The following is a 14867-nucleotide window of genomic DNA, read 5'->3' on the forward strand; positions in this document are numbered from 1 at the left end:
TGAGCCTCGCTGTATCTGTAAACAAAGGTTTCCAACAATTTCTAAGTCGTCGCACATGCGGCCTGAACACCACATTTTCGTGACACGTGTAAATAATGTAAGTCACACAAGAAGAATAAAATATTACTTTTGTGAGACACGTTTGGAATGGCTGCTGTAATCTTCCGGCTGAACATTTGTCACTACCGTTACATAATATTTAGGAGACTTAATTCCTTTTTTACGTATTTATTTTTGAGTCTATTTTTTGACGTAAATACGTCTATATGGAAGGGTCAATGTCATTCCGCAAAAAGTGTAACGAAAAAGTGTAAGATGGTTACCTAGGAAATGTCATTGTTTACTCGGCATTGTTGTTACCTAGGAAACGTTACATTACGATACATTACATTACTTGGTATTTTTGTTACCTAGGAAACGTTACATCACATTTCATTACATTACCTTACATTTCATTTCATTACATTACATTACATTACATTACATTACATTACATTACATTACATTCATCTACCACAGACCCATCTTAAGCGTAACTAATTCAAGTTGATAAAGCAATGTCTTAATCAAACTTTACTCAATTGTAAAGCATGTATAAAGGAAATATTTAGAATAAAGCCAATATATAAACTTCCTTTCCGTATAGACGTATTTACGTCAAAGTCTCCGGAACCGTGGTTCCACTGTCAATTTTTTCTCTGCAGTTACAATTACTAGTATTACAAGGGCATTTTGCATTCACGAAGAAATTTGGATACACGGGCGTTACATAACCAAAGGAGTCGTCAGTTACTTCATTGCCACATGTGTACTAGAGTTCCCGAATACATTAAGCGAAATTATATAAGGCTTACCTTACAGCTCAATATTGCCTTGTAAATATATTGCAAAAGAATTACGTTTGTATTTAATTGTAACAAGGCGTTTGCCGCGAGATTGAGAACACATAATTTATAATAAATCAACTTCATCCGTGTATTCCGCTCATTTACTTTAACTCCCATTAAATTGGAGTGTAACTTACGTATGGGGCACTGAATGATGCATTCATCTGGCTGGTACATAAATACACATGCATCACTCGGATGTATTGCACATATGTCAGTCGGTGCTGTTGTTAATCGCCCGTGTTCTAGTACCTACTTACAGCGCATTAGAGGATTTCGTTTTAGCGTTTAATTGAACCAGAACATTCTGAAAATAGAAATTGAGTTAGGACTCCAGAACCAACATACCTACTAGGGCTGTCCATCTGTCTGCATTGCCAAGAATTAGAACTGTGAAGCTGAGTTGCTAGTATGTACAGAGCTGAACTGAAACTTTGCGGTGTCCGAAGTTGGGGGAACGCTTGACTTTCGGGGATGAGCCGCGTCAAATGTTGGAAGTTATCCAACGTTTCGGCAAGCATTACAGTTGCCATCTTCGGGGTGAATACATGTTGGTTGGGCATTTTTGATGTCTGTTATATGGACGACAGTACATGGCAAGTGGAATATGACATCTGATTGGCAGAGTGGGAGAGTGGTGATTGAATGTGTGTGCATTCTTCTAAGGAAATCAGCCATGTTGGTACAGAATGACCTGTGGTTGGAGATGATGATGCTCCCCAGGTTGTAAGACTTATATTTTATATTGATGTGAATATGAAAGACTTTATTTTATTTCCATATATTTAAATAAGTGGAATTTCCATATTTCTTGGTTCTCTGTCATGTAGATTTCATCTGAATATCGATAAACAATTATTGGAACGTTGTTTATAGAGATACATTTATCTTTCTCACATTATCGTGATAAGAGTAACAGTTGAGATAGATCTATTACTGTTCTTCACCTCTCAGCCTGAAACTGTTACAAATAGTTAAACTTAGACTGAAAACTGTTTATTTTTTTCTCAACTTGTCTGTAGGAAAGATGATGTGAGAGAAAGGAGGAAGCTGCGACTGTGATGTGCTGGCAGAGCCCATGGCCAAGATGCGGTACTCTGAGATGCCTCGTGATGTATCTTGTGACAGTTTGTCTACGCTGCGTATTGTTGAGGTGAGTTCCAGTTCACTATAGATGTGAGGGTGTGAACTGAATTCATTTGGCCCATGATGATCAAATTAGCCTCCTGTATGAGGTGTTGGACCACAAGCAAAAGGCCCATATTTTTGGCCCATTACTATAAAGTCCATGTTGCAGGTACAGAAGATAACCTTACAAACTACTTTGACATATTGTTGGTTTATTTTCCAGGGTTATTAATACATTTTTGTTCTCTCTCATTGTGTGAAACACTCATGTCAGCCTCAGATGGTGAATGCAGCATGTACTGGAATGGACTATACAAATTTGTGTAATTTCATTAGTGGTATATAGCTTTCTAATGATATGGTTTTTAACTTCAGTCTAAATCTTGTCCAGAACAACATTAATTATTATTCTTTTAATAAAGCCTGCATAAGATGAAATAAGGGGTGTAGTCTACAAAATGAATGTGATGGGGTGGCCTGCCACACAGGTCAAGTTGAAGAAAATGATCATGAATCATAATATGAGACAGTTCTCATTGTTTTAATGATACTGTTCATTAATTAATTGCATTCATTGATAAAGAATCATGAAGACAGTGATGGTGGAAGGTGCCTGGACAAATCACCTCTTAGTGATGTTGAAACTTTGGTCCCTGCATTCAATGGAAATGACTTTCCCCTCCTAAAGAAGAAAGAAACTACAGGAACAGACAGCAGACATCATAAGTCTTACATTAGACCAAAGGACCCTACAGCACTGTCAACTGGGGACATAAGCAAGAGAATTTCACATCATCCTGTCAGGAAACAAGTTGTAAACCCACCATGCTATGATAATTATGGGTAAGAGGTTATTCTTCCTGCACTTGTGCCAGGAATAAATATTTTTACTTTCAATCAAAATTATTTCATAATACAGAACAAGAAATTAAATGTTAACCTTAGAAACTAAATTTCAGTAAACTGTGTTATCATCTTGAGGTGACTCTTGTTATATGTGGAAGTTGCATTCCTGTGAACCGCCATTTGATAGTGAAACTGTCTACTGTTATTTCAGCTCTCTTCCACACTGTGCAGCACCTCATGCCAAGTCACAAAGCCTCCCAAGTAACACTTCAATCAAGAGTTATGATTCAGTTGTTTTTGATCCTCTGAGAGTAGCTCCAGAGGATTTTGCAAGTCAGTTGACATTGCTTGATATGCCAGCGTTCAGAGGAATCACACCTGAAGAGCTGGTGAGCTGTGGCTGGAACAAAAAGCATAAGCTGACTGTTGCTCCCAATGTTGTTGCATTCACACGCAGGTTTAATCATGTAAGTAGCTCTCTAAATTAAGAATATAGATTGATGAAAAGGTGCAGAGGAGAATATTTGGACCTTAGAAAGAGAAAGGAACATGGCAACAGAGATAATTACCACTGCAGTTCAATGTTTGAAGGTACATTAGAAATGTAAGGCAGAAATACAGTGCACACTTTGCTGTAACTTAAGGGTTTACTATTGATTCATTAACATAAATGTTAGTACCGCATTGGAGTGAATTGATCTATACTTTCTGTAGGCTCCAGCAGCCTCATAAGACTGGAGTTGTTAAAACTTGCAAGATTCTCAAATAGTTATGGGCCTACATATAACATGACTTTGTTGGTGTAAGCAGTACATAATTTATAGAAATTTTTAATTACATGTACTTGTTGGATTGGACTTTGTTCAGTATGATTGAGTATGAAATCAATGTTTTCAGGTTAGTTTCTGGACTGTACAAGAGATTTTAAATGGCCCATCAGCTAAGCAACGAGCAGAAACATTGGGCCACTTCATTCGAATTGCAAAGAAGCTCTATGATTTAAACAATTTGCATTCTCTTTTTGCAATAATTTCTGCATTACAAAGTGTGTCTGTGTACAGGTGAGTGTTGATATATGACTATTTCCATATTTATTTTGGCAGTACAGGTTACAGGTTTATGTTCTGTCAACATAACACTTACATGTTTATGTTACTTAGGTTGAGTAAAACATGGGCATGTTTATCAAAGAAGGAAAAGCAAACATTTGATAGACTGGCTGAAGTGTTCTCTGACAGAAATAACTGGCACAATCTCCGTGATCTTATGGAGAGTCTCAAGCTGCCTTGTATCCCATATTTAGGTATGTAACATTTGTAGTAGTAGTAGTAGTAGTAAAAAACACCCCCCTCCCACAGATTTACATATTTTATATTGTTAGAAATAATTCATTTTGGATCTCCTATTTGTATATGCATATATATGTATATATTTTAATCTCTGTGCAATGATACATGATGAAACTTCGTGTTGTTATCAGATTTAAATGATTCGAGAGGTTTTAATTTTTGGAGGGTTATAAAATTATAACATATTTATTATGTGCATTTTATGACTTATGCTGGTGTTACTCCTGATGCCATTTATGAACGAGACACTTATCATGCATAAATGGAAGTTTGCCATGTAAGTCATCTAGTGATCGGACATTTTCACTATAGTGTAGGAGTAATGCAACCCAAGAATTTGAGTCCACAGAATTCTGTTATTACTCTATGGGATAGTTTTGAACTGTTCTATGTGCATGTCATGCTTGCTTGTCAGATAAACTTTATGTGGGGCACCAGCAATTGCTGGTTTTACACAGTCATTTTAGGAAAATGCTGAGAGTACCATGAAATATACCTAGACCATTGCCTTTTCAGTCCTTTTTAATTCACTGTGAATAGTCATCCTTGCATCGTATTCTTTGTTGTACCTTGACTTTGGCTTGTATGTACAGGTTTGTTCCTGACAGATCTCACATACATTGACATGGCACACCCACATTCAGGAGGGCTTGAGTCAGAGCAGCGGCGGCTCAAAATGAACAACATTTTGCGGGTGATCTCAGATTATCAGCAGTCTGATTACTCCCATCTTGTTCACTTGCCTCACATACAAAATTATCTGCGTAATGTGAGATATATTGAAGAACTTCAGAAGTTTGTTGAAGATGACCAGTACAAGTAAGTATTTCCAAGCAACAGGGCAGTTGTGGATTTTGGATTTTACAAAACAGAATCTTTCTGTTCTTTGGAGATCTTCCTAAGCACTAATTTTTTCTGGGTTGACATTTGTAGTGGGTCTAGTATCATAACTAAGGTTATTAATCCAGTATATATTTCCAGTTTATGTTGCAGTGTTGTGTAAATTATATTATTGGAAACTTTTATACCTCCATTATTATGTGTTCTTTGCACCATTCGGATGAAGTGAATGCATATAGGGCTGACCATATCTTCTTGTCTGTCCACATGATGTAACTTGAGAACTTCCAGACAGATTTGTATGAAATTTCGTGTGGGTGTTCTGTCTTTGGGCTCTACCCTGAAATCATGTTTTCATTTCCTACTCTTGGTAATACCAATATGGCAGATGAATGAACCTGTGGCACTGACACTGATACTGATGTTAACACTTGCATAGTGTATATATATATATATATATATATGATGTATGTTTTTTTATTTCAGCTAGTAGCATTCAGAATTTGCAAAGATAGCATGTGTATAATACCTTTTGGGTTAATTGGGGATATGTAAACCTGGTCTAATGAAGTCTTTTATTTATACCTAGATAAGTACATTTGTTACACACAAATTAAATGACTTACCTATACTGTATATTAAATAAAACATAATAAAACCATGATTATTATGCTATAGTACTGCGTAAGGGTACTTGCAAAATAACAAGCAGTATAAACTATACAAGGGTAATGCAAGAGAGAAATTTCACAGTCTTGAAGAGATTAGGAGAAAATACTAGAACATAAAAAGTGTTTCAGAAGTTATTGAAGGATCCCACACAAAACACACACATACACAGAAATTAAATATACATACAAGTTAAGCACCTTGTATGTATAGAATGAGGAAAGTAGACTGACTTATTGTGTGTATATGTATACATGAATTGGTTTTGGATGTCTTGGAATGTAATATGCACTTAGCAGAAATAAAGTTGGCAGTGCCTCTCACTGATTGTTTTCTGATGTGCCCTTCAGACTATCTTTGAAGCTGGAACCCCCTTCACCTGGTCCAAGTTCTTCCAGCTCAAAAGAATCAGTGAGTGAAACAATGACATCAGTAGCCTCATTGAACCTCTCTCCTGCTAAGGGTCTGTCCTCAGGTTCCCTTCGGCTCCAGGCAACAGCAGCAGGAGCTGCTAAGTTTGTGCCAACACATAGAAAGTGCCGTAGCTTAGGAACCAAGTGAGTGCCTTGCTGTTTTTGAAGTTACATAGTTTGTACCACTTTGTAGTACTTGTACTAAAACACTAATCCTGCTTTCTGTTGTTTGCTTCTTCAGTTCTGTTCTGTTATAATAGCATTACCTTACTCACATTACTTTGTCATACAGTTGGGTAATTAATAATTGCAAAGTTGCAATGGTCATTTGGCATATCTGTGAACTCAACCATTTAATGTTTGATTATGCTGTCAAGTTTAATTTTGGTCTGTGTTGCTTGTGATTAGGTGATACCATTCTTCCAACACATTTCTTCCTATATTTGATTTGCCATATTCATTCAAGTTTAACATTGTGTATATTTGTATTATTAAAACTTTAAACCATGTATCAGATGTCACAGTTGAGTGGTTGTCTCTCCTTCATATTTAGGAAGTTTCAGGTTTAAAGTTTTGCCCAGAGACAAACTATCCTCATTGAGGCCTTATGTGGTTTTCCAGAGCACTTCCAGACAAGTGTTAGGTCACACTTTAAATTTGCCACGACTGCTTCTTTCGATATCCTTTCCAATTCATTAATCATCCTGTCATTTGACATTGTATAATCTGAGTTATTGACAGCATCATTAAATAAATGTTAAATAATAGTATTTAAGCCAGGTGTAGTTATGATTTAATAATTCCACACAAGTAGAACTTGTTACCAGTCTGCCCCTTTTGGAACAATTATAATAGCAAACAAACACTATGATGTAGAGTCCTTCTTGAGACCCTAACATTCACACAGTTGATCAAGAAATTCCCTTCCTCTTGTGGAACCCGAAGGTTAATTACCTTATTCACATGTTCTCAAAGCTGGATGTATATAGTCCATACTTGATAATATTTATTTAAGATGAACTTTAATATTATCCTTCCCCCTATATTCAACTCTCCCAACTGTGATGATGCACACTGGATTGCACAAATAACATTTTACAGCAGAATGCATTATGTATAACCAAACCTAACATAACATAACCTAATCTCTGTCATAACCTAACTCAAGTTCTCCTAAGCAGACCTGGTCTGACCTCTCCTGATCTGATCAACCTAAGAAAACCTAACTTACTTACCTAACCCAACTTCACCTAATATAACATAACCTAACTTCATCTAACAAAAACTAAACTAACCTCATCTCACCTGACCTTACCTGATGTAATCTGACCTGACCTGACCTGACCTAACCAAACCAAACCAAACCATGTAACTCACAATGTAGGAAGATGCGCTAACAAAATTAGTGGCAGAATTTTTGTGGTTGCAGTCTGAGGTTATTTGCTTCTGTTCTGTGTCACACTAACAGCCAGGCATGTGTGGTGTGGTTACATGTGTGATTTGTTTCCCAGATTTCGTAGTACAAGTCTTCCTCGAAACTTCCATAAACAAGGTCATCATCAGCAAGGGTATTACCATCAACCTGGATGGGTACCCATTGGGTGAGTCCCTTAGTTGGTTTTCCACAAATGTTGCATTCTGTTTTCATTGCAGCATGAACATCCATGACATTTGCCAGCTGTTGCATGGCATATTCAGCTATATACTTGTGTAGGTGTGTATTTATGGCATGCTGTTGTTAATATGCTGTCTGTCCTATTTCTGAATTATTGTTATAAATCACCAGAAGTCCTGTGATTTTGGTGTTCTTGGTGCAGTTGTTTGTTGTTGAACATGAAGTTCTATTTCAGTTCAGGCTGTGTAAGAATAATATAGTGGTAAGGTAAGGATGACATATATGAATGAACTTCATTATAATTATAAAAGGATGATTTTAGTATGGTAGAAAAATAAAACTTGTGAGGGGGGGAATAAGAGAAAGCATCTTTTTTCTCAGTATTATGATTCTTATATAAATAATAGAACCTCTATAAGGATTTTCTGGGGTTTCACATAGGTACTGCACTTGGAAGGAATATGAATAGCTGAGTCAGTAAAGTGACAGGTTACAGGTTGCAGGTTGCACAAGTGGGGTTTGATTTCCAGCAGGATCAGGAATTTTGTTCTGTCGCCATATCCATACTGTTTATGGGATCCACTTAGTATCCTATTGAATATGTACCTTGTTCCTTACCGTGGAAGTAAAGTGGCCAGGGCTTGGAGCTTGTCACTCACCTCTATCTAATGCCTAGGTTAAAAATGCATGGATCTTCACTTCTACTCCTGCCAACATCTTTACAGAGACACATTTATTTTTTCAAAATATTTGGACGTATGTTGCCTGCAGAGCGACTGTAAACAATACATTTATTATGTATGGTATTTGAAACTTGCATGTCAATATAACTGACTTTCTCATTCATGATGACTATAATTGTCAATTTAGTTGTTGTACTATGTTAATTTTTGTCCAGATTGAAGCAGTACTTTTAGTACCCATTGTTTTAACACAATTTATTTGTGGGAATGTCTTTATACTTTTGTTTGTACTTGTACTATACCTTCTGTATGACCACTTTCTTTGTTATCCCAAATTAACTCGGGTTGAAAATATTTTTGAACCATATTATTATTAGTTAAGTCATAGCAGTTCGTGGCTACCAGTTATTATCCTAATTTCTTTAATTCCTAGCAATAATTTGAGTTTATTTTTACTAGATGGAATGAGTATTCAGTAGTTTACTGACAAATACAGTCTCTCATGAATTTATTTTAGATTTATTTGTCACTGCCTATATGTTACACCTTCATTGGCCAGTTTTTGCAAGTAGTTGTGGCCACAGATGTGATGCACATTATGTAGTATTGTCCTATTATTTTCAAGTTATTGTTGTTGCTATTTTTTAATTATGAAATTTGAAAGTGCTTTCCATAGTTATGATGATGTAGTGGAAGACATTTCTGATTTTGTCAGACAGTGATTCTTCTACATCAGAAGTATACATTACACAATCAGATTTAGAGAGTTCTGTTGACGTACAAGCTTGACATTTGGTGGAGTGAGCACCTCTGGTCTACCACGCAGCACAAGAGATCTAAGCAGAGCCTGAAATAACTGAGGATAATTTTGAATCTGTTTATATACAGAAGATTTCTGTGTGCTAAAAAGTATTTAAAAAAATTACTCATCTACATTGTTTATGTTTGAGGATCATAAAACTGAACTAAAACTTTTGGAAAAATTTGTAAGGCAAGTTGTTAATACCAGTTACTTTTCTTCTATATGATATATTTTATCACATGAACTTTGATTCTCTGAAAAGTGAAAACTAAGTCCATCCATTCAATACATTTCTGAGTCTTAGTTCTGTGTTCTGTATGATTATTACAGTCCTGTTAAACTGTAGACCAAGGAAATTTTCCCCAGAATTCAGTGATTTTTTGTGGAAGATACCATTCAGTATAATGTTCAACTATAAAAAAGAGCGAGCATGAGTAATTATGTTTGAAAGTAAGAACTGTAGGAATTAGTGTTCCAACTTTGCATACTCAAGTTAATCTCAATGAAAGTGAAAATCATACTAGTACTTTGGGTTTGTGTTAGATAAAGGGAAAACTTGAGATATTCTGCAGTTGCCCACCAGAAATATTACAGTATATTTAGAGACTGAAAATTTCCCAAAATCTGATTTGAAGCATTATGTCAAGAGACTCCGATTACTCAGGAATCCAGTCGTCTTTGATTTATCTCTACAGCTTTGTTATATAATGGTATGTTGGTACAAGAAACATGTGTACAAGATGTTGCCCATAGCCACATAGTATTCATTTTGGATATGTCAGGTTCTTTTAAACTTCATAACAGATGTGCTAGACATACAGAGATTAATCGTTCATTCAGTTAAATAAGATAGGGAACACTTTTATTCTTTGCTTTATATCTTGAATTTAATTTGTTGAAATGATTTTTAATATAATAGGTATGAAATTCTGTTTGGTTATTGTAATATGTTTTAAACTAAAGTAAAGTTCTTGCAGACTCGTGTTGGCCCTGCTCATCAATATTGTATTGTTACCTGTTTCCATTGTGAAATTCAACTGTTGCATTTGGTAGAATATAATAAACAGTTCTGTTAGTTCATCTTCAGCTTATTTATACAGACAGATATAGTAATATATTTGTCACAGCATTTTCAACAAGTCACCTCAAGTTGTGACATACAGAGAGGCAACTTCAGTATTGCAGCGGGGAGAGAAACATTTGCTGGATGATTCTGTACTAGAGGAACAGCAGCAGCAGCAACTGATACATCACAATCGAGAATCTCCCAATGGCAGACATAAACATGTTGAGGGTACTGTTGATGAAGAGGGAGAAAAGCTTCTCACAAGACATGGGTAAATCAATTCTTGTCACCTTTTAATTTCCCTTCACTTATGCAATTCCTTGTTGAGACAAGTGATGGCTTGGAAGAAATTCCTGGTAACACTGTTTTTGTGAGATTTTTTTTGGTAAATACCTTCCCTTACTGAATTATGGAACATATAGCAATTACATAAGTTTTGTCACCATTAATTAGATTAGTGTTCATTTGAACATGAAGAAATTTTAAGTAAATTTATTTATGCCTCAATTTTTTATCATCAGTTAGAATATTTGGAACCATATTCACAGATGTCACTTTGATAATTTGTCATCCATTTTTCTGTCACTTAAAAAGCAATTCTTTCTGAACTTTATTGTCAGTGGCAGAACATTTTGGTCACCCACATTGTTCATCATCATTCACATCATCTGTGTTCTTTGAGCTTCTTAAACTATTCAAGTGCTTGTGTTTTTGACATAACGTCATAGGCACATGCCTCTTCAGCACATGTATGATTATATAGAAGCTTTCCCAAGGTTGCACAGAAAATGAAATTAATTTTTGACACTCAGTTTTACTGGCAAGTAAATTAATTTACAGCAATAATGTGAACAATTAATTTATGTTTATATAATATAAGAATTTTCAGTACTTTTTATTCTGTATTAAGTTGCTGCTGTTTCTTCTGAAATTTCTGACACATGTTCTTGAATCCACATACAGAAATTTGTTTCATACTCTACATAGGAGATAATAATTCCTTTCGCAGATCTTCACTATTGCCAGATCCAGATGATTTTGGTGAAGCTGTTGGAATGCAATGTGTGCTGCAGGGTTGTCTTCGTAGGAAAACAATGCTCAAAGCGGGAAGGAAACCAGCAGTCACCTCATGGCAGCGTTACTGGGTACAGCTGTGGGCCACCTACCTTGTTTATTATCCACCAAAGTCTTTCAAAGGGCAAGTACATTTGTTACAAACCAAAGAGATGTATTAACTTTAATGCAGACACTTCTCCAATATGTCTTTGACTTTCGGAACACACTTAAATTTCCACATTTTTATTCTCTGAGCTTGGAGAAAGTGGTCTCCAATTGCATGACATAAATCATGTGTGTTTTTTTATTATTATTTCTTACGGAATTCAGAAAGTCATCCCAAAAAATTATATAGAATGACAATCTTATTGTCAGCAATAAAGGAAAGATGCACCATTGTTACATTAAAAATTAAAGTGTTTATGTATTATGCTGTTTCCTGTCTAGGTATAGGTGGGTAGTCATCTTCCAATGAGAGCAGTTTTGTATTATGTGTTGTGTTGAAATTGAAGCAACAACCATTGCATGGATGTGGCCTGAATTTGTGACTTTGATGATGGATTCCAAATGACCAGTTGGATACTGTGTTCATCTTCATGAGCTAGTGAATTTGATAATAGTAATATAGGAACTTGGAAAACATTTTGATGGCACACACTTAACGGTTGTTGCAATGTGTTGTTGACCAAACATTTGGGTTAGGCTGTACGTTCATATGTCACTACTGAATTCAGATTTAATCAATAAGATCTGTTGAAGTTGTGTTGTGTTTCTTGAGAGAACTTAGCATTTGATTTGTGGGATTATTAAAATCACAATTTACAATTTAAATAATAGTATGTATGTATGTGTGCGTGAGAGAGTATGTTTCCAACAGGTGACAGAATGTCGTGTTTTACAAATTCTGCTACAAGTGCAATTAGTTAGCTTTTAGAAGTACTCCCAAAGAAAGTAATGATACAGGAGGGATAGAAGAAATGAAGAAAGGGTAAAAGGGATGAAAATACAAATAAATAATTTCTTGGTGAATTTCAGCAGGCTTCTTCAGCAGTATTCATGTAATGAAAATGTTATTTAACTCAGTGGAAGTGGAGAAAGTTGCATTTGAAAATTAATAAACTTATACTTTCTGTTTGAAGTAAGAATTGCCAGTGTAATATTGAGGGGGTCTGAAAACAAAATTTTGAAGAGAATATTTTGGCCCAAGAGAAGAAGTAATAAGGGAGTAGAGAAACTTGCATAATGAAAATCCTCTTAGTTTGAAATCTTCACCAAACCTAGTATGTGTGAGTTGGGTTGATGTGACTGGCTGAGTGATGTCAGCTTCTTCAGCAGAATTCTGCTCCATGAACTCATGGAGTTATTTATGATTGCAATGGAAAGAATATGTTGTTATAAACATTTATAAAATAGAGGGAAAAGTTGGTACAGTATTTTTTATAATTAAGTGAGCCACAAAGATTTGCTCATTTAACAAGGAAAAGGGATAGATATCAAGAAGAAGTGGTTCTGTTGATCTGGTGCATTGTAGCATTGAAGTATTAAACTTATAATGGATTTTCTTTCCTTTGTAACTTCAACCTAAAGATCTTTCACCCCTTACTAACTCTTTATAATTTTTCAGGAGTGAAAGGTCAGACTTTAAACAAGAGCCTTGCAAAACGGTGCCTATAGGTGGGTGGTCCGTTTTTATGGGTGACAATCCATTTCAACCAGATTTGTTTCAACTTACTGATCCAAACAGAGGTAAATATCAACAGCATGTTTGTTTCACATTTTTGCACAAGCAATACAGAGATGATGATGATGATGATGATGATGATAATTAACCCGTCGACGTGGTGGTTTAAATACCCCGCATATACCGCTGTCGTGCTGTTCCTGCGGTAGTATTTTTTAAATGCCCGTTTAAATTTTGCTGTTAAATACTCTTTTCTTCATAACTTTTGAACTATATGAGATATAATTATGAATTTTTCACTGAAATCCTCTTAAAAGATGGTTTTATAATCTTACCTTATAAGATGAGATGTGTGAGCAGTGGAAGCAAGTCGATTAGAAGTTTAGTTTCAGAAAAAAATGGAGTGTACAACAGCCGGTTCTTTGAATAGTAAGATCTAAGTGTAGGCTTTTGCACAATGCCCATCAACATAAATAGAGCCAAAAGAACGTAAATTTCGTCCACTGTAACATCTTGCCACTTCCTAATCCTAGAGCGAAATGTGAGAGGATTGGCACTTTTTGATATTTCTTGTTGAGCATATCTGTTGGTTTGATCAGCAATGTGCTGCACAAGTACTATATCGAAAATATTTTCGAATGAACTCACGACATCTAGTTCAGCAGTGTCGAACTGGGGACCACATACATTACAAAATGCTTCTCGTGAAGCAGGAAATGAGTCTATATTTTCCCACAAAAACTTGTTGGAAACCACACCTGCCTGTACGATGTCGTCCTGTCGACCACCACTACCATTATCACAATCACTATCGCTAAACACGACAGTTCCCGGTGTCACAAACTGTGTATAATCAATGTCAAATACACTATCATCGTCCGAACTATATTCACTTATACTATCATCTTCTAAAACTTCATTTAAAACTTGTATTTCTTCAAGCTCCGTCAAAGGACGACTTGTCGAAGGGAGAGCCATTGTAAACTACCGGGTCAGGCGTTTATTTTTAGACTCTCCCTTGCAGGTCAATGGAATGTACCACTGTTGCCACATGTGTACACATAGAGCTTTATTTCCACAACAGGCGAGAACAAACCTCATCGCGCTGGCGTTATTTATTCCATACTTATGGGCGTTTTAAATTAGGCTTTGAGGCTCGCGTGTTTGTACGTAAAACCACAAGAACTTTAATTTAAATGCCCGCGTGTGTACACGTAAAACCACGTCGACGGGTTAATGCTTAACATGTGGATGTCTGGGGCCATTATGCAGAAATGGAAAAATATCAAAATATTAGATGTTTAGAAATTATAGAAAAGGGTTTCCAGGTAAGAAGTAGCTATAATTTCAAAGATGTTAATGGAGCTATACAAAAAATGCAAGAGATAAATGTCAGGTATTTGCTGACAGTAGTAGTACTCTACCGTTTGGAAGAACTCATGAAACTGATAATAAATAATGAAGTTCACTTCCAGCAGATTTCCTTAGTGTGGACATTACAGTACAATAAAATTGCTGATGTACTGACTGTTAAGTTGCCAACATTTCTCAGCCTAAATATAAGAAATGATTTGTTCAGAAATTTGTGATAACACAGGAAAGCAAGTGAAGAAAATTTGGACTAATGCCATTCCAAAATGACTGCTGCATAAGGAGGAATACTGTAAACCTCATCAGAATATGTTGGACTGCGTTGAATGCAGACAATAGACCTTAAAAACTGCGATGAGATTGTTAGAAATGGACCATAAAATGTGGTTCATAGATTTGGTCTAAATGATCTGTAAGATGAACAACAATAGTCAGTTATAAATCCGTTGGATTTTTATGAT

The 14867-nt window shown here is 35.7% G+C and overlaps 1 protein-coding gene across 4 annotated transcripts in view; it reads left to right on the plus strand.

The window, feature by feature from the left end:
- Window positions 1–14867, plus strand: part of RalGPS (Ral GEF with PH domain and SH3 binding motif) — a 33550-nt gene that overhangs the window by 13547 nt on the left and 5136 nt on the right. For 3 of the 4 annotated variants that reach the window (XM_022086950.2, XM_087352114.1, XM_022086951.2), the window contains 11 exons: window positions 1910–2040; window positions 2599–2858; window positions 3073–3328; window positions 3759–3922; window positions 4022–4164; window positions 4804–5029; window positions 6070–6276; window positions 7644–7733; window positions 10360–10569; window positions 11308–11496; window positions 12979–13100. In XM_022086950.2, coding sequence (XP_021942642.1) covers window positions 1966–2040; window positions 2599–2858; window positions 3073–3328; window positions 3759–3922; window positions 4022–4164; window positions 4804–5029; window positions 6070–6276; window positions 7644–7733; window positions 10360–10569; window positions 11308–11496; window positions 12979–13100 — 1942 coding nt within the window. In that variant the 5' untranslated portion in view covers window positions 1910–1965. The remainder of the gene's footprint in view (window positions 1–1909; window positions 2041–2598; window positions 2859–3072; window positions 3329–3758; window positions 3923–4021; window positions 4165–4803; window positions 5030–6069; window positions 6277–7643; window positions 7734–10359; window positions 10570–11307; window positions 11497–12978; window positions 13101–14867) is intronic. The other variant, XM_022086952.2, reaches the window with a different exon arrangement.

The sequence above is a fragment of the Zootermopsis nevadensis genome, unplaced genomic scaffold (assembly GCF_977971745.1).
Source record: "Zootermopsis nevadensis isolate Lab colony 2312 unplaced genomic scaffold, Znev_1.0 Znev_ptg000020l, whole genome shotgun sequence".
Lineage (NCBI taxonomy): Eukaryota > Metazoa > Arthropoda > Insecta > Blattodea > Termopsidae > Zootermopsis > Zootermopsis nevadensis.